This window comes from Chiloscyllium plagiosum, unplaced genomic scaffold, assembly GCF_037043375.1.
Source record: "Chiloscyllium plagiosum isolate Xiang-an unplaced genomic scaffold, Cpla_swu_hap1 HiC_scaffold_44, whole genome shotgun sequence".
Classification (NCBI taxonomy): domain Eukaryota; kingdom Metazoa; phylum Chordata; class Chondrichthyes; order Orectolobiformes; family Hemiscylliidae; genus Chiloscyllium; species Chiloscyllium plagiosum.
This window is the reverse complement of record NW_028270182.1, coordinates 4626839-4652978: the sequence shown is the minus strand read 5'-3', so window position 1 is coordinate 4652978 and position 26140 is coordinate 4626839. Positions and strand designations below refer to the sequence as shown.

General features: G+C 54.7%; 1 protein-coding gene across 2 annotated transcripts; it reads left to right on the top strand.

Moving 5' to 3' along the window:
- Positions 1 to 1266: 1266 nt before the first annotated feature.
- LOC122544287 (uncharacterized) lies at positions 1267 to 18990 on the top strand. 2 transcript variants are annotated; one of them, XM_087982796.1, is made up of 12 exons: positions 1267 to 2439; positions 3226 to 3288; positions 4008 to 4137; positions 10062 to 10152; positions 12542 to 12644; positions 12782 to 14364; positions 14872 to 15028; positions 15810 to 15940; positions 17036 to 17095; positions 18137 to 18295; positions 18385 to 18475; positions 18787 to 18990. In XM_087982796.1, the coding sequence occupies exons 1-11, from the start codon at positions 2400 to 2402 to the stop codon at positions 18421 to 18423; spliced, it is 2556 nt and encodes an 851-aa protein (XP_087838922.1). In that variant the 5' UTR covers positions 1267 to 2399; the 3' UTR covers positions 18424 to 18475; positions 18787 to 18990. The 2 variants fall into 2 exon arrangements, with proteins under 2 accessions (XP_087838922.1, XP_087838921.1); XM_087982795.1 differs by having other exon boundaries at positions 18784 to 18990.
- The last annotated feature ends 7150 nt before the right edge of the window (positions 18991 to 26140 follow it).

Below are 26140 nucleotides of genomic sequence, written 5' to 3'. Positions count from 1 at the left end.
CCACGCCCTCAATGCTAACCCCGCCCCTTACAGTCGCGCACCCCCCCGACACCAGCCCCGCCCCCCCAGTCTAGCCCCCGCCCCGATATTAGCTCCGCCCCCGGTCCTCCCTTCCCGTTCCTTCAGAAACCAGCCCCGCCCCCCTCGTACTAGCCCCGCCCCCGATCCTCCGTCACTCACCGTTCCTTCAGATACAAGCCCCACCTGCTAATTCTAGCCCCGCCCCGATCCTAACCCTGCCCCCAAACCTCGACCTTCCCCCTCCTGGAACCGCTCCTAATACCTCACCCCGTGATATTAGCCCCGCCCCCCAAACTAACCCCGCCCCGCGTCCTGATATCTGACCCGCTCTATTATACTAGCCACGCCCCTTTATACCTGCCCCGCCCCCGCCACCATGCCGTGTCGTGATACCCGTCCCGCCCTATTATACTAGCCCTGCCCCCTCATAACTGCCCCAACCTCGTTCCTCTCGTTTCCTGATACTAGCCCCGCCCCTTCATACCTGCCTCGCCGCAATGCTCTGGCGTGATACCCGTCCCGCCCTATTATACTAGCCCCGCCCTTCATACCTGCCCCGCCCCCTCATACCTGCCTCGCCACAATGCCGTGTCGTGACACCCGTCCCGCCCTATTATACTAGCCCCGCCCCTCCATACCTGCCCCGCCCCAATGCTGCGTCGTGACACCCGTCCCGCCCTATTATACTAGCCCCGCCCCTCCATACCTGCCCCGCCCCAATGCTGCGTCGTGACACCCGTCCCGCCCTATTATACTAGCCCTGCCCCCTCATAACTGCCCCAACCTCGTTCCTCTCGTTTCCTGATACTAGCCCCGCCCCTTCATACCTGCCTCGCCGCAATGCTCTGGCGTGATACCCGTCCCGCCCTATTATACTAGCCCCGCCCCTCCATACCTGCCCCGCCCCAATGCTGCGTCGTGACACCCGTCCCGCCCTATTATACTAGCCCCGCCCCTCCATACCTGCCCCGCCCCAATGCTGCGTCGTGACACCCGTCCCGCCCTATTATACTAGCCCCGCCCCTTCATAACTGCCCCAACCTCGTTCCGCTCGTTTCCTGATACTAGCCCCGCCCCTTCATACCTGCCCCGCCCCCTCATAACCGCCCCGCCCCCGCCACAGTGCCGTCTCCTGATACCTGTCCCGTCGGATTATAATAGCCCCGCCCCTTTATACCTGCCCCGCCCCTTCATTCCTGCCCCGCCCCCGTTCCGGTGGAGTCCTGACACTAGCCCCGCCCCCCTCCCGCAGGTGAGGCCTTCCGCTCAGGCTCGGAGTGAGAGGCCTCAGGGCCGAGGCAGAGGATCCTCACACCGAGGGGCGGGTACGGAGACAGCGAGAAACCCGGCCCAGGGACACGGGAAGGAGCCGGAGCCGAGCCTCGGTGTCGGATAAACCGCAGGAACCCGGCCTTCACCTGCAGCAAGAGGTTTCCTCAGTGATCCTGGGGAGCTGAGCCAACCCGGGGGATAACCAGCTACAAAAACAACCCTGAAAGTAACTGCAAACCAGGAGGTTACCTGGAGAAACAGCAGCGTCTGTGTGGACACAGAGAAATGTTTCCCAATCACCCCCCTCCCTCCTCAGAACTGATTTACCTCCCACTGTCACTAATTCAACTCTAACTAACTAACTAAACTAATTGTTAAACTACAGCTTGGCATCACTAACTAATCGCTCAACTAGTGGAACCGATCAAACTGCTGGAATTTGTCACTAAACCTTTGGTTACTTTGATCCAATCATGAAATCACTGACAAATCGAAGGATTGGAACCATTTAGTTATTTTGTTGTTGGAATTCTTCATTAAACTAGAATTAACCAATCCAGTTTTTAGTGACAGTAACTAACCTGCTGGTAGATGTTATCAAGCTGTTAAAATTAATTCTGAGTTATTAAATTGTCGTAACTGATCAAACTCCGGTACCGAATCATGAATGATTGATCTCTTAATGCTGGCATGTGAATCAGTAATCTACAGAAATAAAGTACAAGATGGAATATAGCCAGCGAAACTAACTTGCAGTGAATAACCAAACCTCAGCTGCAGTAACTTATTGAAATGTAGTAACTAAATCAAGAAAATACTAACTTTAGTAACTCCAACTGAATGCCAATAACTGAGCATTTGGTCACTTAACTATGCATTAACCTAACCTTACTATAAACTACAGGAAACAGAACTGACTGAATTGTTATTAGTGTTGGTGACCCCTTCGGTATTTCGGGTCATTTGACTGAGACGAGGGCAGTGAGTTCTGTGAAGTTGATCCAGGCTATCTGATCAGTATTGATCTTGTAGCTGGATTGGACAGACTGTCACCATGCAATGAGCCCTCACCTTCCTGTTAATCCTTTGGCGGCTATCAGGACTTGATGGAGAATGGGGAGATGGGACAGAATCGAGTCCAAGACGGTAAGAATTAAACTTTAAATTGACTACAAAGGTTTGCAGGGAATCTTGGGAACGGTGGATGAAATTCAATACAAACCAACTATTTCATTTAAACGTTTTTACTCATTATCAATGACATGTATTTATGTAGCTGTCAACATAGTAAAGCTTCCCATTTAGAGACAGTAAGACAAGAGGTTGATTTTTAAGGAGTGTATCTAAAGAGAGAGAGAGAGTTCCAGAGCCTGGGGCCCAGACAGCTGAAAGCACGGCCCGCAATGGTGGAGCGATGGGAATCGGGGAATGGTCAAGAAGCTGGAATTGGAGGGGTTACAGAGGTAGGGAGGGGTGTAGGGGCTGGAGGAGGTGACAGAGATAGGGAGGGAGGGGGATGTAGGGGCTGGAGGAGGTGACGGAGATAGGAAGGGAGGGGGAATGGAGGGGCTGGAGGAAGTGACAGATAGGGAGGGAGAGGGATGTAGGGGCTGGAGGAGGTGACAGAGATAGGGAGGGAGGGGGATGTAAGGGCTGGAGGAGGTGACAGAGATATGGAGCGAGCTCATGGGATATTTGAAAACAGCGTTGAGAAACTGAAGATTTCTCTTACCTGTTGCTGACTGTAGTTGAGCTGTTGTGTTGCTCAGTGCTTCCCTGTCAGGACTGTGGGTATGGGGAGTGATTGTTTGAATGAGCAGTGATCAGAGAGGTCACCCTTCTCAGGCCTGTGCTCGATGTACCTTTGTGCTGACTTCAAGAAGCTGAGCCTGAATTTCAGCATTACTCCATTCCTGTCTTTTCCACTTGCAGTGTGCCAAAAATTCCAGGTTCTGGAAGATCAAACAGTGGCCCATGTGCTACAGGAGCAAGAGAGTGAGTATGGGGTTGTGTGCACATGTGCATACTGAGATGTGCCTGTGTGAATGTCTACCTGTCTCTGTGCCTGCCTGTGTTGTCTTGCTGTATATTAGTGCCTGTATCAGATCATTTTTATCTCTTCTTCATGCCCGTGCCTATGCAGGCAATCTGTGCCTGTATCAGTTATGCCTGTGATGAGGTCAGTGCATGTTTGCATTTCCACCTGTTTATGCCTGTATCAATGTACAGGAGTGACACGCCTGTATCAGCATGCATCATTGTTGATGCCACTGTCGTATTTAGGCCTGTATTGTGTGTGTGTGTGTGCACAAACACTCGTGTTTTGTGTGTGATGGAATGTGGGTGTGTACTGATGCCTCTATGTGGATATTTGAGGGTGTGATTAATGCTTGTATTGAGGTGTGTGTGTTTGTGCTTATTTGAGCTGGTATTCATGCTTGTTTTGGGGGCTGAGAGAGTGCGGGACTGTGAATGTATATGGAGTTGGGGTCTGTGTTGGGGAATGGTTGGAGCTGTGCCTGTATCGAAGTATGAGTGTCTGTGTGATTACATCTGTAGTGGGGTGTACGTGTCTGTGCCTGGATCAGTGTTTGTGGCTGGCTATGTCTGGGTCTGGGGGTGAGCGTGCGTCTGGGTCTGGGGGTGAATCTGGGTGTGTGTCTGTCTATCTGTCTGTCTCAGTGATTTAATTCCCTCTCTGAATCCTATTACAGTTCAGCAGCATCTCTCCGCCAACAAACTGAAGAGCCAGGGGGTTCGCCTCAATCTCGAGCTGGCAAGGAAACTGCAGGAGCAGGAGGATGAGAGGAGCAGGCAACTCCGATGGAAGCTGCACAAATACACGTGAGGCTTGGGCAAGGGAGAGAGGAGGGAACAGCACAGGGAGGAAGGGACAGGGCCATTGCTGGCTGCAGACACCAGGCTCTGCTTCCTCCTCGTATTGAGTAGCCATGGCCTCGCTATGACTCAGTCGGCTAAAGGAACAAACCCTGCAGAATCCAGAGGCTTTTTGAACTCGGTCTTCCTGTGCTCCCACTCGTTCCTCCTCTCCGGTGGGAAGGAAGAGGCCATTCAGCCCATTGGGTCCTCCCTCAAACCATCTTCCTCAAGATTCTGATTCCTTAAAATCCAGTGATTGACACCTCCCCTCCCCCATACACCCCCTTCCTATCTCTGTAACCCCCTCCAGCCCCTACATCCCTCCCTATTTCTGTAATCCCCTCCAGCCCCTACACCTCCTCCCTATCTCTGTAATCTCCTCCAGCCCCTACACCCCCTCCCTATCTCTGTAAGCCCCTACACCCCCTCCCTATCTCTGTAAGCCCCTCCAGCCCCTACACCCCCTCCCTATCTCTGTAACCCCCTCCAGCCCCTACACCCCCTCCCTATCTCTGTAACCCCCTCCAGCCCCTACACCCCCTCCCTATCTCTGTAACCCCCTCCAGCCCCTACACCCCCTCCCTATCTCTGTAACCCCCTCCAGCCCCTACACCCCTCCCTATCTCTGTAACCCTCTCCAGCCGCTACACCCCCTCCCTATCTCTGTAACCCTCTCCAGCCCCTACACCCCTCCCTATCTCTGTGACCCCCTCCAACCCCTCCCTATCTGTGTGACCCCCTCCAGCCCCTACACTCCCCTCCCTATCTCTATCCCACCTACACCTCCCTCCTTATCTCTGTATCCCCCCTACACCCCCTCCCTAACTCTGTAACCCCCTCCAGCCCCTACACCCCCTCCCTATCTCTGAAACCCCCTCCAGCCCCTACACCCCTCCCTATCTCTGTAACCCCCTCCAGCCCCTACACCCCCTCCCTATCTCTGTAACCCCCTCCAGCCCCTACACCCCCTCCCTATCTCTGTAACCCCCTCCAGCCCCTACACTCCTCTCCCTATCTCTATCCCCCCTACACTCCCCTCCCTATCTCTATCCCCCCTACACTCCCCTCCCTATCTCTATCCCCCCTACACTCCCCTCCCTATCTCTATCCCCCCTACACCCCCTCCCTATCTCTGTAACCCCCTCCAGCCCCTACACCCCCTCCCTATCTCTGTAACCCCCTCCAGCCCCTACACCCCCTCCCTATCTCTGTAACCCCCTCCAGCCCCTACACCCCCTCCCTATCTCTGTAACCCCCTCCAGCCCCTACACCCCCTCCCTATCTCTGTAACCCTCTCCAGCCCCTACACTCCCCTCCCTATCTCTGTAACCCTCTCCAGCCCCTACACTCCCCTCCCTATCTCTGTAACCCCCTCCAGCCCCTACACTCCCCTCCCTATCTCTGTATCCCCCTCCAGCCCCTACACTCCCCTCCCTATCTCTGTAACCCCCTCCAGCCCCTACACTCCCCTCCCTATCTCTGTATCCCCCTCCAGCCCCTACACTCCCCTCCCTATCTCTGTATCCCCCTCCAGCCCCTACACTCCCCTCCCTATCTCTGTAACCCTCTCCAGCCCCTACACTCCCCTCCCTATCTCTGTATCCCCCTCCAGCCCCTACACCCCCTCCCTATCTCTGTATCCCCCTCCAGCCCCTACACCCCCTCCCTATCTCTGTAACCCCCTCCAGCCCCTACACCCCCTCCCTATCTCTGTAACCCCCTCCAGCCCCTACACCCCCTCCCTATCTCTGTAACCCCCTGCAGCCCCTACACTCCCCTCCCTATCTCTGTAACCCCCTCCAGCCCCTACACCCCCTCCCTATCTCTGTAACCCCCTCCAGCCCCTACACCTCTCCCTATCTCTGTAACCCCCTCCAGCCCCTACACCCCCTCCCTATCTCTGTATCCCCCTCCAGCCCCTACACCCCCTCCCTATCTCTGTATCCCCCTCCAGCCCCTACACCCCCTCCCTATCTCTGTAACCCCCTCCAGCCCCTACACCCCCTCCCTATCTCTGTAACCCCCTCCAGCCCCTACACCCCCTCCCTATCTCTGTAACCCCCTCCAGCCCCTACACCCCCTCCCTATCTCTGTAACCCCCTCCAGCCCCTACACTCCCCTCCCTATCTCTGTAACCCCCTCCAGCCCCTACACCCCTCCCTATCTCTGTAACCCCCTACACTCCCCTCCCTATCTCTGTAACCCCCTTCAGTTCCAGCCCCTTGACCATCCCGCGATTCCCACCGCTCCCTCACTGCTGGCAGTGCCTTCAGCTGCCTGGGTGCCAGGTTCTGGGATTCTCCTTGTGAAACCTGCATGTTGATTGGTCGAACCAGCTCAGTCAGGGTAGCCTTGAGGAGGAGCTCATTGAGTGTGGCTGTGATAGTTTTCTTGAACAGTGTGTAATGGAACCGACGAGGGAGCAAGCTGTCCTAGATCTGGTCCTGTGTCATGAGGTGGGAATAATTAATGACCTCACAGTAAGGGATCCTCTTGGATGGAGTGATTGAATTTAGAATACAGATGGAGAGTGTGAGGATAAAAATCCAATACCAAGGTCCTGTGCTTAAACAAGGGGAACTGCATTAGAATGAGGGAGGGCTTGGCTAAAGTAGACTGGAAAGAAAGATTTTATGGAGGAATACCAGTGGAGGACTTTCCAAGCAATTTTTCAAAGTGCTCAGCAAAAGTATATTCCAGTGAAAAGGAAGGAGTGTAAGAAAAGGGGTAATCCGCCCCGGGTGGTGAAGGAAATAAGGGAGACTATCAAAGTGAGAGAGGAGGCAGATACAGTGGCCAAGATCAGCGGAAAACTAGAAGGTTGGGAAAACTTTAAAGGTCAACAGAAAGCCACAAAAAGAGCTTTAAAGAAACGTAAGATCCAACATGAGAAAAAAACCTAGCACCGAATTATAAAGACCGATCGCAAAAGTTATATATAAAAAAATGAAGAAGACTGGCGAAAGTAAATGGGGTGGCACGGTGGCTCAGTGGTTAGCACCGCTGCCTCACAGCGCCAGGGGACCCAGGTTCAATCCCTGCCTCAGGCAACTGACTGTGTGGAGTTTGCACATTCTCCCCGTGCCTGCGTGGGTTTCCTCCAGGTGCTCCGGTTTCCTCCCACAGTCCAAAGATGTGCAGATTACATGGGAAATTGTCCCATAGTGTAAGGTGAAGGGGTAAATGTAGGGGAATGGATCTGGGTGGGTTGCTCTTCAGAGGGTCGGTGTGGACTTGTTGGGCTGAAGGGCCTGTTTCCACACTGTAGAGAATCTAATCTCATCTCATCTTAATGTTGGCCCATTAGAGGATGAGAAAGTGCAGTTAGTTATGGAATATGATGAAATGGCTGAGGTATTGAACAGGTGCTTGCATTGGTGGAGGATACTAATAACGTGCCAGTAAGTGACAAAGAGATGAATGTAGGTGAGGGCCTGGAAATAATCATTATTAAGAAAGAGCTAGTGTTGGGTAAGTTAATGGATCTAAGGATAGATAAGTCTCCTAGCCCTGATGGAATGCATCCCAGGGTACTAAAAGAAATGGCAGGAGAAATAGCAGATGGACTGGTGGTAATTTTCCAACATTCACTGGACTCTGACGCAGTTCCAACAGATTGGTAAATAGCAAATGTGACACCACTGTTTAAAAAGGAAAGTAGACAAAACATGGGGAATTATTGACCAGTGAGCATAACATCTGTAGTGGGGAAGATGCTTGAGTCTATTATCAAGGAAGAACTAGCAAGGCATCTCAATAAAAATTGTCCCATTGTACAGACACCATATGGGTTCATGAGGGCAGGTCATGCTTCACAAACTTTTGGAATTCTATGAAGACATTTCAAGCAAGGTGGCTAACGGGGACCCAGTGGAGGTGGTGTACCTAGATTTCCAAAAGGCCTTTGACAAGGTGCCACACATAAAGCTGCTGCATAAGATAAGGATGCATGGTGTTAGGGATAGAATATTAGCGTGATAGAGGATTGGTTGACTGATGGAAAGCAAAGAGTGGGGATAAATGAGTGCGATCCTGGATGGCAATCAGTGACTAGTGGTGTGCCTCAGGGATCGGTGTTGGGACCACAATTATTTGTAAGTTATATAGATGATTTGGAATTGGGGACCACACGTATGGTGTCAAAATTTGCCGATGACACGAAGATGCGTGGCAGAGCAAAGTGTGCAGGGGACTGCGAAACTTTGTACAGGAACATAGATATATTGAGTGAGTTGGCAAAGGTCTGGCAGATGGAATACAATGTTAGTAAATGTGAAGTCATACTTTTTGGGAAGAGTAACAGTAAAAGGATTATTACTTGAATGGTAAAACATTGCAGCATGCTGCTGTGCAGAGGGACCTGGGTGTCCTTGTGCATGAATCGCAGAAGGTTGGTCTGCAGGTACAACAAGTAATTAGGAAGGCAAATGGAATGTTGTCCTTCATTGCTAAAGGGGTTGAGTTTAAAAGCAGAGAGGTAATGTTACAGCTGTACAAGGTGCTGGTCAGGCCACACCTGGAGTACAGTGTGCAGATTTGGTCTCCTTACTTGAGAAATGATTGATGTACTGGTGCTGGAGAAGGTGCAGAGGGGGTTCACTAGCTTGATTCTGGGAGCTGAGGGGGTTGGCTTTTGAGGAGAGGTTGAGTAGGCTGGGATTGTATTCATTGGAATACACGGTGGCACACTGGTTAGCACTGCTGCCTCACAGCGCCAGAGACCTGGGTTCAATTCCCGCCTCAGGTGACTGTCTGTGTGGAGTTTGCACATTCTCCCCGTGTCTGCGTGGGTTTTGTCTGGTTTACTCCCACAGTCCAAAAATGTGCAGGTTAGGTGAATTGGTCATGCTAAATTGCCCTTAGTGTTAGGTGTAGGGGTATGGGTGGGTTGCTCTTCGGAGGGACCTGGTGGGCCGAGGGGCCTGTTTCCACACTGTAAGTAATCTAATCTAAAAATGAGGGGGAATCTTACAGAAACATATAAAATTATGAAGGGAATCGGTAAGGTGGAAGTAGAGAAGCAGTGAAACTAGTACAATAGCCTCCAGATTAGAGGGAGCAGATTTCAGACTGAATTGAGAAGGAACATCATCACCCAGAGAGCTGTTAACCTGTGGAATTCCTTGCCCAGTGAAGTAGTTGAACCCTACTTCAGTAAATGTTTTTAAAGCTAAGGTAGATTTTTTTTTTGAACAATAAAGGAGTTAAGGGATATGGTGAGAGGGCGGCTAAGTGGAGCTGAGGCCATGAAGAGATCAACCATGATCTTATGGAAATGGCGGAGCAGGTTCAAAGGGCCGGACGGCCTACTCCTGCTCCTGGTTTTTAGGTCAGGATGGTGAGTGTTTCAGAGCGGAGCTCTCAGGGGGTGGTGTTCCCATGGATCTGCTGCCCATGTCCTCCTAGATGGAAGTGGTGATGGGTTTGGAAGGAGCCTTGGTGAGTTTAGATTAGATTACTTAGTATGGAAACAGGCCCTTCGGCCCAACAAGTCCACACCGACCCGCCGAAGCGAAACCCACCCATGCCCCTACATTTACCCCTTACCTAACACTACGGGCAATTTAGCATGGCCAATTCACCTGACCTGCACATCTTTGGACTGTGGGAGGAAACCGGAACACCCGGAGGAAACCCACGCAGACACGGGGAGAATGTGCAAACTCCGCACAGTCAGTCGCCTGAGTCAGGAATTGAACCCGGGTCTCTGGCGCTGTGAGGCAGCAGTGCTAACCACTGGGCCACCGTGTCTCCATACTAAGTTTCTACAGTAGTCACCAAGAAGCACACAGCCCTTCCACTGTGAGGGGCACAGCGATCTGGTTAGAGCTCGGTGTCGTGTCTGTGGGCCATGAGGGAATTTTAACCCGTGCCTTTTTCCTGGACAGTCAGAATATGCAGAGTGATTATCCCCAGACAATCCAGGAGGAACAACAGCAAAAGGAAGCCAGCCAACATCAGAGGCTCCTGCACACAGAGGTGAGATTATCACCAACCATTGGGGCCGGAGTGCTCGAGGTCAGACTCTAGAATTCTGTAGCACCATCCCCAACTGAAGGACATGTCAACACAAGGCAGTGCGCTCACCAGCAATATCAGCAGCATGTTTGTGTACGGCTGAATCCCAAAGATTGTGGTGTGGCCAATGATCCCGCTCACCTGTTTTTAGGACAATTAGCTAAAGTGTCAATGGTTAGCCCCAGGTCGTGGGTGTGAACTCACCATCCCTTCCTCAATAGTGCCTTCAGATCTTCAACACTCACCTCGGAAAGTGGACCTCATCTCAGGGTCGTGTTCACATCTGAAAAACAGCTGCTCCGACAGTGCGGCGCTCCCTCAGCGCTGACCCTCCAACAGTGCGGCCCTCCGACAGTGCGGCGCTCCCTCAGCGCTGACCCTCCGACAGTGCGGCGCTCCCTCAGCGCTGACCCTCCGACAGTGCGGCGCTCCCTCAGTGCTGACCCTCCGACAGTGCGGCGCTCCCTCAGCACTGACCCTCCGACAGTGCGGCGCTCCCTCAGCGCTGACCCTCCGACAGTGCGGCGCTCCCTCAGTGCTGACCCTCCGACAGTGCGGCACTAAGTCTGCACTGACCCTCCGACAGTGCGGTGCTCCCTCAGCGCTGACCCTCCAACAGTGCGGTGCTCCCTCAGCGCTGACCCTCCGACAGTGCGGCGCTCCCTCAGTGCTGACCCTCCGACAGTGCGGCACTAAGTCTGCACTGACCCTCCGACAGTGCAAGTACTCCCCCAGTGTTGACCCCATATTCTGAAAGTGTGCACAGTATGATCCCCTGGTCGTGGTGTGTTACTCAGTCTGACACTGGGACAGTCTGTCTGGATTTGTGCTTGGATCCCTGGAATGCACCTTGAACACACAATCTTTTTGGGCACGTGCAGGGTCACTCCCAGCTAATAATGTTTTGGCAAGGATTGACCATGTGTTCTCCCTGAGCCCCTGCTGGTCTTGTCTGTGTGATAGGCAGTGCTGGTGCTAGAGGACAGGACCAGATTATACCTTCCCATCGCTGTCCTAGTGAGCTCTGGGTTACGGGGGGAATTCCTGCTCACTGTCCCAGTGTGGCCTGGGTTAGGGAGGATTCCTGATCCCTGTCCCAGTGAGCCCTGGGTTAGTCTGAGATTCCTGATCACTGTCCCAGTGAGCCCTGGGTTAGGGAGGATTCCTGATCACTGTCCCAGTGAGCCCTGGGTTAGGGGGGATTTCAGATCACTGTCCCAGTGAGCCCTGGGTTAGGGAGGATTCCTGATCACTGTCCCAGTGAACCCTGGATTAGGGAGGATTCCTGATCACTGTCCCAGTGTGGCCTGGGTTAGGGAGGATTCCTGATCCCTGTCCCAGTGAGCCCTGGGTTAGTCTGAGATTCCTGATCACTGTCCCAGTGAGCCCTGGGTTAGGGAGCATTCCTGATCACTGTCCCAGTGAGCACTGGGTGAGGGGGGATTACTGATCACTGTCCCAGTGAGCCCTGTGTGAGGGGAGATTCCTGATCACTATCCCAGTGAGCCCTGGGTTAGGGAGGATTCCTGATCACTGTCCCAGTGAGCCCTGGGTTAGGGGGATTCCTGATCACTGTCCCAGTGAGCCCTGGGTTAGGGAGGATTCCTGATCACTGTCCCAGGGATTCCTGATCACTGTCCCAGTGTGGCCTGGGTTAGGGGGGATTCCTGATCACTGTTCCAGTGAGCCCTGGGTTAAGGGGGATTCCTGATCACTGTCCCAGTGTGCCCTGGGTTAGGGAGAATTTCTGATCACTGTCCCAGTGAGCCCTGGGTTAGGGAGGATTCCTGATCGCTGTCCCAGTGAGGCCTGGGTTAGAGGGGATTCCTGATCACTGTCCCAGTGAGGCCTGGGTTAGGAAGGATTGCTGCCCTGATCACTGTCCCAATGAGCCCTGGGTTAGGGGGGATTCATGTTCACTGTCCCAGTGTGCCCTGGGTTAGGGAAGATTCCTGATCACTGTCCCAGTGAGCCCTGGGTTAGGGAGGATTCCTGATCACTGTCCCAGTGAGCCCTGGGTTAGAGGGGATTCCTGATCACTGTCCCAGTGAGCCCTGGGTTAGGGAGGATTCCTGATCACTGTCCCAGTGAGCCCTGTGTTAGGGAGGATTCCTGATCACTGTCCCAGTGAGCCCTGGGTTAGGGAGGAATCCTGATCACTGTCCCAGTGAGCCCTGGGTTAGGGAGGAATCCTGATCACTGTCCCAATGAGCCCTGGGTTAGGCAGGAATCCTGATCACTGTCCCAGTGAGCCCTGGGTTAGGGAAGATTCCTGCTCCTGATCCTCACTGGTGGTTGGATTCAGGGTAAGAGATCACTCTGGTTTTAAACTCTGCTCCTTGGTTTGCAGGTCAGCAGCAGCAGGTCACGGAGGTTGGAGAGGAGAGAGAGGGGCCGACATAGCGAGGACCATGAAGATCGGAAGGAGTCCACGACGGGGAACAGCGATGATGGTAATTAACGTTCCCCGGACAGGGGCCGGGGGGGTGGTGGGAGCCCTCAATGTCACTTTGCTCCTCATCATTTCCGAACATTTGGAGGACGAGGGTGGGTTTCAGGAATAACTCTCCTCCTCTCTCCTATCTGCCAGATTCACTGGATCACTGGGATCGTCCTGTGCGGCGGGAATTTCCCCGGCACGGTCGACCGCGGTCACGCCAGCCCCTCGTGTGGAGTGAGTTGGAGGCAGATGCTGGATGGTACAAGGGGGATGGCTGCCCCGATGGGGGTTCGGAGCGTGGAGCAGGGGAGAGGGGCCACAACGTTTCTCAGCGGGATCAGGAGCGACTGGGAAGTGGGCCGTTTCCCGAGCGCATCCTGGGTCATGTCGGTGAGGCATTCCAGACCCTCAATGAGGATGTTCCTGGAGCCAGGCCAATGCCCCATCCCCAGAAGACTGACGGGCTCCAGGCGGCAGAAAGAGCCAGGGAAGGAGCCGGTGGGAAGCGGGAACGCCGTTCGGAACGAGTGGACGAGGGGTCCGATTCCTCCAGGATTCTCCCCGTCTCCCGTCCAAGTGCAGGTCCCGACCTCACTCGGAGAGGCGCCTCCGATTCCGAGTCCCACTCGAGGAGTCGGAAACACAATCGGATCCCCGGGGAGATCCGGTCCCGGGCCAGATCCGCGGACGGCCATCCGGCTCGGAGTAGAAGGAGCCAGGAACCCCTCCGACACCAAGCTCCAGGCCAGGGGGATACCAGGACATTGGCTCCCCCACGGGATCGTCTCGGCCACTTGGTTACCGGACCTGGAGCCAATCACCTCAACCCTCCCCGAGATCCCACAGAGCGGCCGGAACGTGAGGGGAGACGGCAGGCAGCGAATGGGCATCAGCCATTGGCTGCTCGAGACAGGAAGAGGCAGAGCCGTCATCCACTGGTTGCCGGTGACCAGCAAACTCATCAACCATTGGCTGTCACTCGGAAGCTTGCCCCTCAACCATTGGCCATCGGTGAAAGTCCTGCCCATTACCCACCGCGCACCAAAGTCAAAGTCAAACAGGTCCATTTCTTATTGGATGCTGATGAGAGGGTCAAGCCTGTCCATTGCCCAGAGGCCAGCAAGCCAAAACAGGTCCAATGGCCAGTGGATCTGAAGAGGATGGATGCCCATTGGCCGATTGCCAGCAAGCAAAAGCAGCTCCAGCCCTCATTGGCTGTTGAAGAGAAGGGAAAGCATGCCCAAATCCCATTGGCTGTCAAAGAGAGGAAAATCCCATTACACTCCACGTTGGCCAATAGAAACCATCTCCAGTACCGCCTGGGTACCAAAGAGGCAGATGCCATCATTGATTATGTATTGGATAAACGGAAAGGAAAGGATCTGGTTTCCCCAAAACACCTCAGCCAATCACCTCCCGCCTTCCTGGGGAATCCCTCTCCAGAAACAGACAGAGGGGATCCCGTCAGAGTCTCAACCAACAACCGACAGATCTTATCTTCCCCATTGGTTGGTGATTCCCGTGAGGATCCCAGGGCACCAGCTGGTCTGGGTGCACAGAGAGATCCCGCCAGGAATTCCAGCAGTGGTCGGTGCCAGGTGACACCCCGACCTCACCCAGCGGGCACTCACCGGAGACAGGGACCATCAGCAAGACCGGCACATGGACCCGAGCTGAACAGTAGCTCGGTCCAATTCCAGGCTGGAAAGCTGACCACAGGCCGGCTAGTGGAGGTGAGAGATTCCATTCTCCCCGATCCCGATCCCGATCCCGATCCTGATCCAGTCGTGTATTCGGAGGAGCTGCTGCTGGTTTGTGCTGGCGAGGAAGGGTCTCTCCCCAGTGACTGCGTAACCATGACCCCCCTCCACAGTGATCCTGTAGCAATTGTCCGTCCTCACAGAGACCACACAGCAGCAGCTCCCTTACCAGACTGACCCCATCACGTTCAGATGGTCATCTGGTCACAGTGAGCTCGACAGTGAATCCTGCTGCTGGAAGGGAGAGGGTGGGGGGGGGGATCCCTCCCCGTGGAGATCCGTCTGTGTGTGTGGGGGGTGGGGGGAGGGGGGAGTCCCTCCCCGCGGTGATCCCTCGGTGTGTGGGGGGGGGGGGTGGGGGGAATCCCTCTCCGCGGTGAGGTAGTGTGGTCCTTCGCCTTGCCGCGATCTTTGTGATGGTGAGAGAGGAAGGAGGATGTTTCCACTCACTGATGGGATGTTTTGGTGTTTTCGGTAAAGGATGTGAGTGACAGGAAGTTGCTGGCCCCCCACCGGCAGGAATCTCCCTCGGTACGAGACCACGTGGACAGGGCCAGAGGGAGACCAGCGAGAAACCGAGGAGCCCACAGTCCGACAGGCCCTCGGGCAAACAGACAGGAGAACGGGCTCCACACAGGTACCCCCCGGCATGGGGACACCGGGCCGGGGGAAGGGGGATACCGGGCCGGGGGAAGGGGGATACCGGGCCGGGGGATACCGGGCCGGGGGAAGGGGGATACCGGGCCGGGGGAAGGGGGATACCGGGCCGGGGGATACCGGGCCGGGGGAAGGGGGATACCGGGCCGGGGGAAGGGGGACACCGGGCCGGGGGAAGGGGGATACCGGGCCGGGGGAAGGGGGATACCGGGCCGGGGGAAGGGGGATACCGGGCCGGGGGAAGGGGGATACCGGGCCGGGGGATACCGGGCCGGGGGAAGGGGTATACCGGGCCGGGGGATACCGGGCCGGGGGAAGGGGGATACCGGGCCGGGGGAAGGGGGATACCGGGCCGGGGGAAGGGGGATACCGGGCCGGGGGAAGGGGTATACCGGGCCGGGGGATACCGGGCCGGGGGAAGGGGGATACCGGGCCGGGGGAAGGGGGATACCGGGCCGGGGGAAGGGGGATACCAGGCCGGGGGAAGGGGGATACCGGGCCGGGGCAAGGAGGGGTGGGGGAACAGAGATAGCAGGAGGGGAGGGAATGGGGATACCGGGCCGGGGGAGGGAGGAGGGTGGCACGGGGATACCCGGCATATTGCACCTCCCCTCACCCCCCTTCCCCCATACTCTCCTTTCCTCTTACCCACTTACCCACCCCACCTCCCACTTAGCCCCTCGCATCTTAACCTTCCCTTACCCCCTCCTGACTTTTCACCCGCCCCACCCCCACCTGTCTCATGTCTCTGTATTCCCCAGAGGAGGTGCGAGTATCTGAAAGCCGGAGGGAAGCTGCCCGTGGCAGGTTCCGGGGACAAAGCAATGGAGTCGGGACCCCCCCCTGGTGCAGCGATGAGATTTTGAAAGAGCTCCAAGCGATGGAATTGAGGGTGAGTAATTTCGGAAACTGGGGAATTGTGGGGTTGAGGGGGAGTAACTCTGAGCTGGGAAATCGTGGGAGGGAGGGGAGGAACTCCGAGCTGGGAAACCGTGGGAGGGAGGGGGAGTAACTCCGAGCTGGGAAACCATGGGAGGGAGGGGGAGTAACTCCGAGCTGGGAAACCGTGGGAGCGAGGGGGGGTAACTCAGAGCTGGGAAACCGTGGGGTTGAGGGGGGATAACTCCGAGCTGGGAAACCGTGGGAGGGAGGGGGAGTAACTCCGAGCTGGGAAACCGTGGGAGGGAGGGGGAGTAACTCCGAGCTGGGAAACCGTGGGAGGGAGGGGAGTAACTCCGAGCTGGGAAACCGTGGGAGGGAGGGGAGGTAACTCCGAGCTGGGAAACCGTGGGAGGGAGGGGGAGTAACTCCGAGCTGGGAAACCGTGGGAGGGAGGGGAGGTAACTCCGAGCTGGGAAACCGTGGGAGGGAGGGGAGGTAACTCCGAGCTGGGAAACCGTGGGAGGGAGGGGGGGTAACTCCGAGCTGGGAAACCGTGGGGTTGAGGGGGGATAACTCCGAGCTGGGAAACCGTGGGGTTGAGGGGGGATAACTCCGAGCTGGGAAACCGTGGGAGGGAGGGGGAGTAACTCCGAGCTGGGAAACCGTGGGAGGGAGGGGGAGTAACTCCGAGCTGGGAAACCGTGGGAGGGAGGGGGGGTAACTCCAAGCTGGGAAACCGTGGGAGGGAGGGGGGGTAACTCCGAGCTGGGAAACCGTGGGGTTGAGGGGGGTAACTCCGAGCTGGGAAACCGTGGGGTTGAGGGGGGGTAACTCCGAGCTGGGAAACCGTGGGGTTGAGGGGGGGGTAACTCTGAGCTGGGGTAACGGGGTGAGACCGTGCCCCTGGGGAGGGAGGGGGGTAACGGGGTGAGATCACGCTCACTGGGAAGCTGCTGTTACAGCCTGAGGGTGTCAGCAGTCACCAGTCTGACAGGGGCTGGGCCGATGGGAAGGTGGAGGGAGCCAGCCTCCTGTGTGAGGGGAGAACTGTTGACCAATGACGATTTCTTCACCTTTGCCCACTCCTCCCACGTTGTTCCTGCAGAAAGCTGATCTCCGGAAGGTGCACGGTGCTGCGAAACGTGCTCAGGAGGAGCAGGATGAGGTGAGTGATGCCTGAGGGAACATATGGAGGAGCAGCCAGCACTCCTCCCTCTTCCCTTGGATGGAGAGACTGTCTCTGTCTCTGGTTATTGCTGGAAGGGAACCTGCAATTACAGTCTGCTATTGGTCATAGGCACGGCCTGATTGCTGTCTGCCAAATGCTGCCAGCCAGATGCCCAGGAACCATGTCAATTCAACCTTGATCTTCCAAAGTGCTTGGCATGCAGTGCCCACTCACTTAGGCACTTCATAATTCACCAACCAGTGGGAGACGGTGTGGGACTGCACCCCAGAGAGAGTCTGTGTGTGTGTGTGTATGGGACTGTACCCCAGTGAGAGTCTGTGTGTGTGTGTGTGTGTGTGCATGGGACTGTACCCCAGAGAGAGTCTGTGTGTGTGTATGGGACTGTACCCCAGTGAGAGTCTGTGTGTGTGTGGGACTGTACCCCAGAGAGAGTCTGTGTGTGTGTGTGTATGGGACTGTACCCCAGTGAGAGTCTGTGTGTGTGTATGGGACTGTACCCCAGTGAGAGTCTGTGTGTGTGTATGGGACTGTACCCCAGTGAGAGTCTGTGTGTGTGTGTGTGGGACTGTACCCCAGTGAGAGTCTGTGTGTGTGTGTGTGTATGGGACTGTACCCCAGTGAGAGTCTGTGTGTGTGTGTGTATGGGACTGTTCCCCAGTGAGAGTCTGTGTGTGTGTATGGGACTGTACCCCAGTGAGAGTCAGTGTGTGTGTGTGTATGGGACTGTACCCCAGTGAGTGTGTGTGTGTGTATGGGACTGTACCCCAGTGAGAGTCTGTGTGTGTGTGTGTGGGACTGTACCCCAGTGAGAGTCAGTGTGTGTGTGTGTGGGACTGTACCCCAGTGAGAGTCAGTGTGTGTGTGTGTGGGACTGTACCCCAGTGAGAGTCAGTGTGTGTGTGTGTGTGGGACTGTACCCCCAGTGAGAGTCTGTGTGTGTGTGTGTGGGACTGTACCCCAGTGTATGGAGCAAGCCCTGACTGACAGTGAGAATCCTCTGTTTGTTTGAAAATGCAGGAATTTGCTTTGCAGCTCCTGAGGAAGGAGCTCATGGCCCTGACCCTGAGTGAAGGACGGTTACGGCAAGGCCAGACCAACAAAGGAGAGCCCTTACCGGCTGGAGAGAATGGAGAGCTGACCAGGAACAGCAGCCCCTGCTCAATGAACGTGGACATGGTAACTATCACTCCCCTCCACCCTTCACTCACCTTCACTCGCTCCCTGCTCTTTTTCTTCAGTGTGCATTATCCCTCTTTTTTTTCCAGGATGAACCAGTGAAAATGCCAAAGGCAGCTTACTTCTGAGACTGTCATAGAATGTGCTGGGTTTCTGGTTGAGTCAGGACCTTCTGATGCAGTGAGTAAACCACCATTAGCTGCTGCCCTGGGCGATCTCCCCTTCCCTTCACATTGATACTCAGAGAATACCCTGAAAATACACTGTCTCCCAGGACAGTCAGCGGTATGTCATGTAACCCTCTGGAATACACCTTGTGCCCCAGGGGCTCTGGGGAATCCCCTTTTCCCCCAGCTTCCTGACTGCGCCCTATCCCACCTGCCCCTGGGTCTGCACCTTGTCCTCTGCCTTGCCTTGCTCCACCCTCCCCTCCCTGACCATGCCTTCCCCACTCCCCCGTTGTAACTGCTGTGATTTGCTCTCTCCAGTAGGTATCGATCCGCTCAGTGAGCGTGGGTTTGAAAGGAGATGGGTGGTTGTGTTTCCTGTGGACAGCAAGTACCCTGCAGCATGCCCTTCCACTGCACCAAAGACAGATTCTGTGTTTTTTTTAACAGATTCCTATTTATTTTGTATTTGTATTTGGAAACCAAGTGTTCCTTGTGTTGAATTAAATTAATTGATGTTTTCTTGAAGGCTGACTGGGTGGATTTTGGGCTGGTTTCTGCCAGTGATTGGTATCCCCTCCTTCCTGACGCCATCCAGCACCTGTCTGAGTCCTGGAACAGCCAGCACACTCTCTCACAGCAGTCTGTGCTCACTCAGCTGCCCTCCTGTCTGCTGATGCCAGGCAATCGGCCAGGGATTTGGGTGCCCATTTAGAATCCCGACAGTGCAGATAGAGGTCGTTCAACCCATCAAGATCACACCAACCCTCTGCAGAGCATCCCACCCGGACACACACCCTTTATCCTATCCCTGTAACCTCGCATTTCCCATGGCTAGCCCATCTAACCTGCACATCCCTGGATATTATGGGACAACTTCCCATGGCCAATCCACCCTAACCTGCACATCCCTGGGCACTATGGGACAATTTCCCATGGCCAATCCACCCTAACCTGCACACCCCTGGGCACTATGGCACAATTTCCCATGACCAATCCACCCTAACCTGCACATCCCTGGGCAATATGGGACAATTTCCCATGGCCAATCCACCCTAACCTGCACATCCCTGGGCACTATGGGACAATTTCCCATGGCCAATCCACCCTAAACTGCTCATCCCTGGACTCTGTGGGACAATTTCCCATGGCCAATCCACCCTAGACTGCACATTCCTGGGCACTATGGGACAATTTCCCATGGCCAATCCACCCTAACCTGCACACCCCTGGGCACTATGGCACAATTTCCCATGACCAATCCACCCTAACCTGCACATCCCTGGGCAATATGGGACAATTTCCCATGGCCAATCCACTCTAACCTGCACATCCCTGGGCAATATGGGACAATTTCCCATGGCCAATCCACCCTAACCTGCACATCCCTGGGCACTATAGGACAATTTCCCATGGCTAATCCACCCTAACCTACACATCCCTGGGCACTGTGGGACAATTTCCCATGGCCAATCCATCCTAACCTACACATTCATGGGCACTGTGGGACAATTTCCTATGGCCAATCCACCCTAACCTACACATCCCTGGACACTATGGGACAATTTCCTATGGCCAATCCACCCTAACCTGCACATCCCTGGACTCTATGGACAATTTCCCATGACCAATCCACCCTAACCTGCACATCCCTGGGCACTGTGGGACAATTTCCCATGGCCAATCCACCCTAACCTGCGCATCCCTGGACTCCGTGGGACAATTTCCCACGGCCAATTCACATCTTTGGATTGTGGGAGGAAACCGGAGCACCAGGAGGAGACCCACGCAGACACGGGGAGAATGTGCAAACTCCACACAGACAGTCACCCGAGGTGGGAATTGAACCCGGGTCCCTGGTGCTGTGACTGCTTACCACTGTGTCACCCATAGATGCTGTTGTTCCCACCATCTCCAGCTTGGGCCCACGTGTTGGGGAACAGAGGGGCAGGAGGTGGTGTTTATTGATGAGGGAAAATTACCCCGTTTTCAATCCTTCAATCCCATCGTTATTATACCCCAGGCCAGGCATTGATGGCCTACCCTCATATTGGAGCACCAAAGTACCAGCAACAGCAATTTCACTTCCCCGTCCCCGAGAGTAATTACCAGGGAGCACAGACGTTTGTGTGTGTGTGCCAGGGTGGTTTGACCTAATCAATCAGCTCACTTCCTTGGCACAGGCAGAGCTGCCACGTAACTCGAGAGAATTCCAGGCTGCGGTTACTGACTCCCACCTGACATGAGGCAGGGTCCACAAGATTCAGGACAATGGAAAGAGATCAGGACGGGGGTAGGATTGGGGGTTGATCGAGAGGAGATATTCAGGATCATTACAGGGTTGAAGGGAGAGATGTGGGATTAGTTTGGGATTGATGCATGGCTGTGGGGAGAGAGCGAGATGTGGATTAGTTTGGGATTGATGCAGGGCTGTGGGGAGAGAGCGAGATGTGGGATTAGTTTGGGATTGATGCAGGGCTGTGGGGAGAGAGTGAGATGTGGGATTAGTTTGGGATTGATGCAGGGCTGTGGGGAGAGAGTGAGATGTGGGATTAGTTTGGGATTGATGCAGGGCTGTGGGTAGGGAGCAGGGATGTGGGATTATTTTGGGATTAGTTTGGGATTGATGCAGGGATGTGGGGAGGGAGCAGCGATGTGGGATTAGTTTGGGATTGATGCGGGACTGTGGGGAGGTAGCGAGATATGGGATTAGTTTGGGATTGATGCAGGGCTGTGGGGAGGGAGCGGGGATATGGGATTAGTTTGGGATTGATGCGGGGCTGTGGAGAGGGAGCGAGATATGGCATAGTTTGGGATTGATGCAGGGCTGTGAGGAGGGAGCGGGGATGTGGGATTAGTTTGGGATTGATGCGGGGCTGTGGGGAGGGAGCAGGGATGTGGGATTAGTTTGGGATTGATGCGGGGCTGTGGGGAGAGAGCGAGATATGGCATTAGTTTGGGATTGATGCAGGGCTGTGGGGAGGGAGCGGGGATGTGGGATTAGTTTGGGATTGATGCGGGGCTGTGGGGAGTGAGCGAGATATGGGATTAGTTTGGGATTGATGCGGGGCTGTGGGGAGGGAGCAGGGATGTGGTATTAGTTTGGGATTGATGCGGGGCTGTGGGGAGGGAGCAAGATATGGCATTAGTTTGGGATTGATGCAGGGCTGTGGGGAGGGAGCAGGGATGTGGGATTAGTTTGGGATTGATGCGGGGCTGTGGGGAGGGAGCGAGATATGGCATAGTTTGGGATTGATGCAGGGCTGTGAGGAGGGAGCGGGGATGTGGGATTAGTTTGGGATTGATGCAGGGCTGTGGGGAGGGAGCAGGGATGTGGGATTAGTTTGGGATTGATGCGGGGCTGTGGGGTGAGAGCGAGATATGGCATTAGTTTGGGATTGATGCAGGGCTGTGGGGAGGGAGCGGGGATGTGGGATTAGTTTGGGATTGATGCGGGGCTGTGGGGAGTGAGCGAGATATGGGATTAGTTTGGGATTGATGCAGGGCTGTGGGGAGGGAGCGGGGATGTGGGATTAGTTTGGGATTGATGCAGGGCTGTGGGGAGGGAGCGGGGATGTGGGATTAGTTTGGGATTGATGCAGGGCTGTGGGGAGGGAGCGGGGATGTGGGATTAGTTTGGGATTGATGCAGGGCTGTGGGGAGGGAGCAGGGATGTGGGATTAGTTTGGGATTGATGCGGGGCTGTGGGGAGGGAGCGAGATATGGCATTAGTTTGGGATTGATGCAGGGCTGTGGGGAGGGAGCGGGGATGTGGGATTAGTTTGGGATTGATGCGGGGCTGTGGGGAGTGAGCGAGATATGGGATTAGTTTGGGATTGATGCAGGGCTGTGGGGAGGGAGCGGGGATGTGGGATTAGTTTGGGATTGATGCAGGGCTGTGGGGAGGGAGCGGGGATGTGGGATTAGTTTGGGATTGATGCGGGGCTGTGGGGAGGGAGCGAGATATGGCATTAGTTTGGGATTGATGCAGGGCTGTGGGGAGGGAGCAGGGATGTTGGATTAGTTTGGGATTGATGTGGGGTTGTGTGGAGGGAGCAGGGATGTGGAATTAGTTTGGGATTGATGCGGGGCTGTGGGGAGTGAGCGAGATATGGGATTAGTTTGGGATTGATGCAGGGCTGTGGGGAGGGAGCGGGGATGTGGGATTAGTTTGGGATTGATGCAGGGCTGTGGGGAGGGAGCGGGGATGTGAGATTAGTTTGGGATTGATGCGGGGCTGTGGGGAGGGAGCAGGGATGTGGAATTAGTTTGGGATTGATGCGGGGCTGTGGGGAGTGAGCGAGATATGGGATTAGTTTGGGATTGATGCAGGGCTGTGGGGAGGGAGCGGGGATGTGGGATTAGTTTGGGATTGATGCAGGGCTGTGGGGAGGGAGCGGGGATGTGAGATTAGTTTGGGATTGATGCAGGGCTGTGGGGAGTGAGCGAGATATGGCATTAGTTTGGGATTGATGCAGGGCTGTGGGGAGGGAGCAGGGATGTTGGATTAGTTTGGGATTGATGTGGGGTTGTGTGGAGGGAGCAGGGATGTGGAATTAGTTTGGGATTGATGCGGGGCTGTGGGGAGGGAGCGGGGATGTGAGATTAGTTTGGGATTGATGCGGGGCTGTGGGGAGGGAGCGAGATATGGCATTAGTTTGGGATTGATGCGGGGCTGTGGGGAGGGAGCAGGGATGTTGGATTAGTTTGGGATTGATGTGGGGTTGTGTGGAGGGAGCAGGGATGTGGAATTAGTTTGGGATTGATGCGGGGCTGTGGGGAGTGAGCGAGATATGGGATTAGTTTGGGATTGATGCAGGGCTTTGGGGAGGGAGCGACATATGGGATTAGTTTGAGATTGATGCAGGGCTGTGGGGAGGGAGTGAGATATGGGATTAGTTTGGGATTGATGCAGGGCTTTGAGGAGAGAGCGAGATATGGGATTAGTTTGGGATTGATGCAGGGCTGTGGGGAGGGAGCAAGATGTGTCCTTTTTGAAATTTGGGGAAGGGGCACAGACAGATACTTGGCAGTTTGACTGCGGTAAAGCGGTGATGTATATTCTGTGTGAATCAGTGAGAGTGCAGTTCAATCCAGTTGGATCAGTCTCTCAGTTTCTGGTGTGGGATCTTGCTGTGTGTAAATTGGTACCTCACCGCCGGACATCTAAGAGAGTGCATTTGCTGTAAAGCACTTTGACTGAGAGGTCGTGGAAGGCGTTATGGAAATGGAGTGGAATTCAGCCAGCTGTGTGGGTGTATTTGAGGATCACTTGTCCTGGTGAATTTGTTTCGATTTCAGGTACAGTTTTGGGATTGCTTTAGCCCTCAGTGTTTCTCGGCTCACAGCTGCTGGCGGGCGATGAAGATTCCTGGTTCAGATGGTTTGAGGCAATGCGGTTTCTCATTGTCTTTGTGTTTGATCACTCACAGGCCTGACTGAGATCGGCGAGTCTCGCGGTCTTACTGACTATCTGCTGATTCCCTTTCAGGGTCCATCTTTGACCACAGAAGTAGGAAACTCCGGGATGTGGATTTAAGGACTGTGTGTGTGTGTGTGTGTGTGTGTGTGGGGGCAGTGACCAACCTTTTCATTCACAGGCAGGTGGGAACGAAGCAAAGGGACGGGTTTTAAGGAAGTCCTCCATTGTTGACTTCCCACAACCTTTGTCCAAACTCCCGTTAAGCTCGTTTAGCCGAGCCCTTCTGCTTGCTGGCCTCGGTTGGGCCCTGATCCTGGATTCCTTCCCCGCTACTTGTTTTTCATTTGTGGGATGTGGGTGTCACTGGCTGGGCCCAGCATTTCCTGCCTATCCCGAGTTGCCCCCCTTGTGAAGGTGGGGGGTGAGCTGCCTTCCTGACCCGCTGCAATCCATGTGCTGGAGGGTAGACCCACAATGTCCCTGAGGGAGGGAATCCCAGGATTCTGACCCAGCCACACTGAGGGAACGGCGATATATTTCCAAGTCAGGATGGTGAGGGGCTCGGAGGGGAACTTGCAGGGGGTGGGGTTCCCATGTATCTGCTGCCTCTTGTCCTTCTGGATGGAAGGGGCCGTGGGTTTGGAAGGTGCTGCCTGAGGATCTTTGGTGAGTTTCTGCAGTGTATCTTGTAGATGGTACACACTGCTGCTACTGAGCGTCGGTGGGTAAGGGAGGGAGGGGATGTTTATGGGTGTGGGGCCAATCAAGCGGGGGCTGCTTTGTCCCTGGATGGTGTCGAGCTTCTTGAGTGTTGTTGGAGCTGACCCCATCCAGGGGCAAGTGGGGAGTATTCCCTCACCCTCCTGACTTGTGCCTTGTAGATGGTGGGACAGGCTCTGGGGGAAGTCAGGAGGTGAGTTACTGACCACAGGATTCCCAGCCTCTGCCCTGCTCTTGTAGCTGTTGTGTTTATGCGTAAGTCCAGCTGTGTTTCTGGCCAATGATAACCCCCAGGAGGTTGATAGTAGGGGATTCAGTGATGGGGGGAGAGAGGGAGAGAGAGACTGTGAACAGAAAATGACAGGACAGCAAATTTAACTTGTGTCACTGAGGAAATGCTGGGATTTCTCAATAAAGGAGGTTATCGCAGGGCACTTACCTCAATGCAATCAGGTAGCTTCACGTGGCTTGGAGGAAGGAAATTTTTATGACAGTTCTTTGAGGAAGTGACATGCAGTGTTGGTAAAGGGGGATCTGTAAATATGGTGTACTTAAGAGTTCCAGAACGTAATATCTGGGTGCAAGAATTGATCAGGAAGACATGTCAGATGTTGCAAGGGGGATTGAGTATTAAATAAGGGATGTTTTGTTCCAGACTTAGAGGGAATTGGTGAGTGTTGTGTAGAAGTTTGGTCTCATTATTTAAGGAAGGGCATAATTTGAAGCTACCCAGAGGAGGTTGTCTTGACTGACTCCTTGGATGCTGGGAGTTATCCGATAGGAAAGTTAGACTCTGGAGCTTCAGAGAGGTGGTCTTATCGAAACGCTCAGGGCTGGAGAGTGGATATTTCCCCATTGTGGACAAACTTGGGGACACAGCTTAAAAACAGAAGCTCTCCCAGTGAAGACCGAGATGAGAACTGTTTTTCTCTGAGGGACTTTGGAACTCTCTTGCACAGAGTGTGACAGAGGCTGGGTCACTGAATCAGTTCGAAGGGAGCCTACGGTTCGAGTGGGGAAAGTGGGGTCGAGGATTCTCAGGTCAGCCATGGTCTCGGTGAATGGTGGAGCAGACTCGATGGGCTGAATGGCCTACTTTGGCTCCTACAGTCTCGCCCCCCCACCCCACCCCCCCCCCACTCCCGATTTCTCTAACCCCTGCCAGTTCACTGAGAGCACTGCTCCCCTCCCGTTCTGGCTTCATACAGCACAGAAACAGACCCTCCGGTCCAACCCATGTGCACCAACCAGGTCTCTGAAGCTGAGCTCGTCCCATTTCCCAGCACCCGGCCCATATCCCTCCAAACCCTTCCTATTCAAATATCCATCCAGATGTATTTTCAACATTGCAATTGTACCAGCCTCCACCACTTCCCTCTGGCAGCTCATTCCATACACGCACCACCCTCTGTGTGAAAAAGTTGCCCCTTGGGTCCCTTTTATATCTTTCCCCTCTCACCCTAAACCTATGTCCTTTAGTTCTGGACTCCCCATCCCTGGGGAAACTATCTTGTCTGTTTACCCTATCCATGTCCC

Bases quoted from the DNA above. Each gene is read 5' to 3' on its own strand.
- LOC122544287 (XM_087982796.1), top strand. From the start codon at position 2,400: ATGGAGAATGGGGAGATGGGACAGAATCGAGTCCAAGACG. The intron at 3,289-4,007 runs GTGAGTATGGGG...ATCCTATTACAG, and splicing joins TGTGCTACAGGAGCAAGAGA to TTCAGCAGCATCTCTCCGCC. The intron at 15,941-17,035 runs GTGAGTAATTTC...TTGTTCCTGCAG, and splicing joins TCCAAGCGATGGAATTGAGG to AAAGCTGATCTCCGGAAGGT.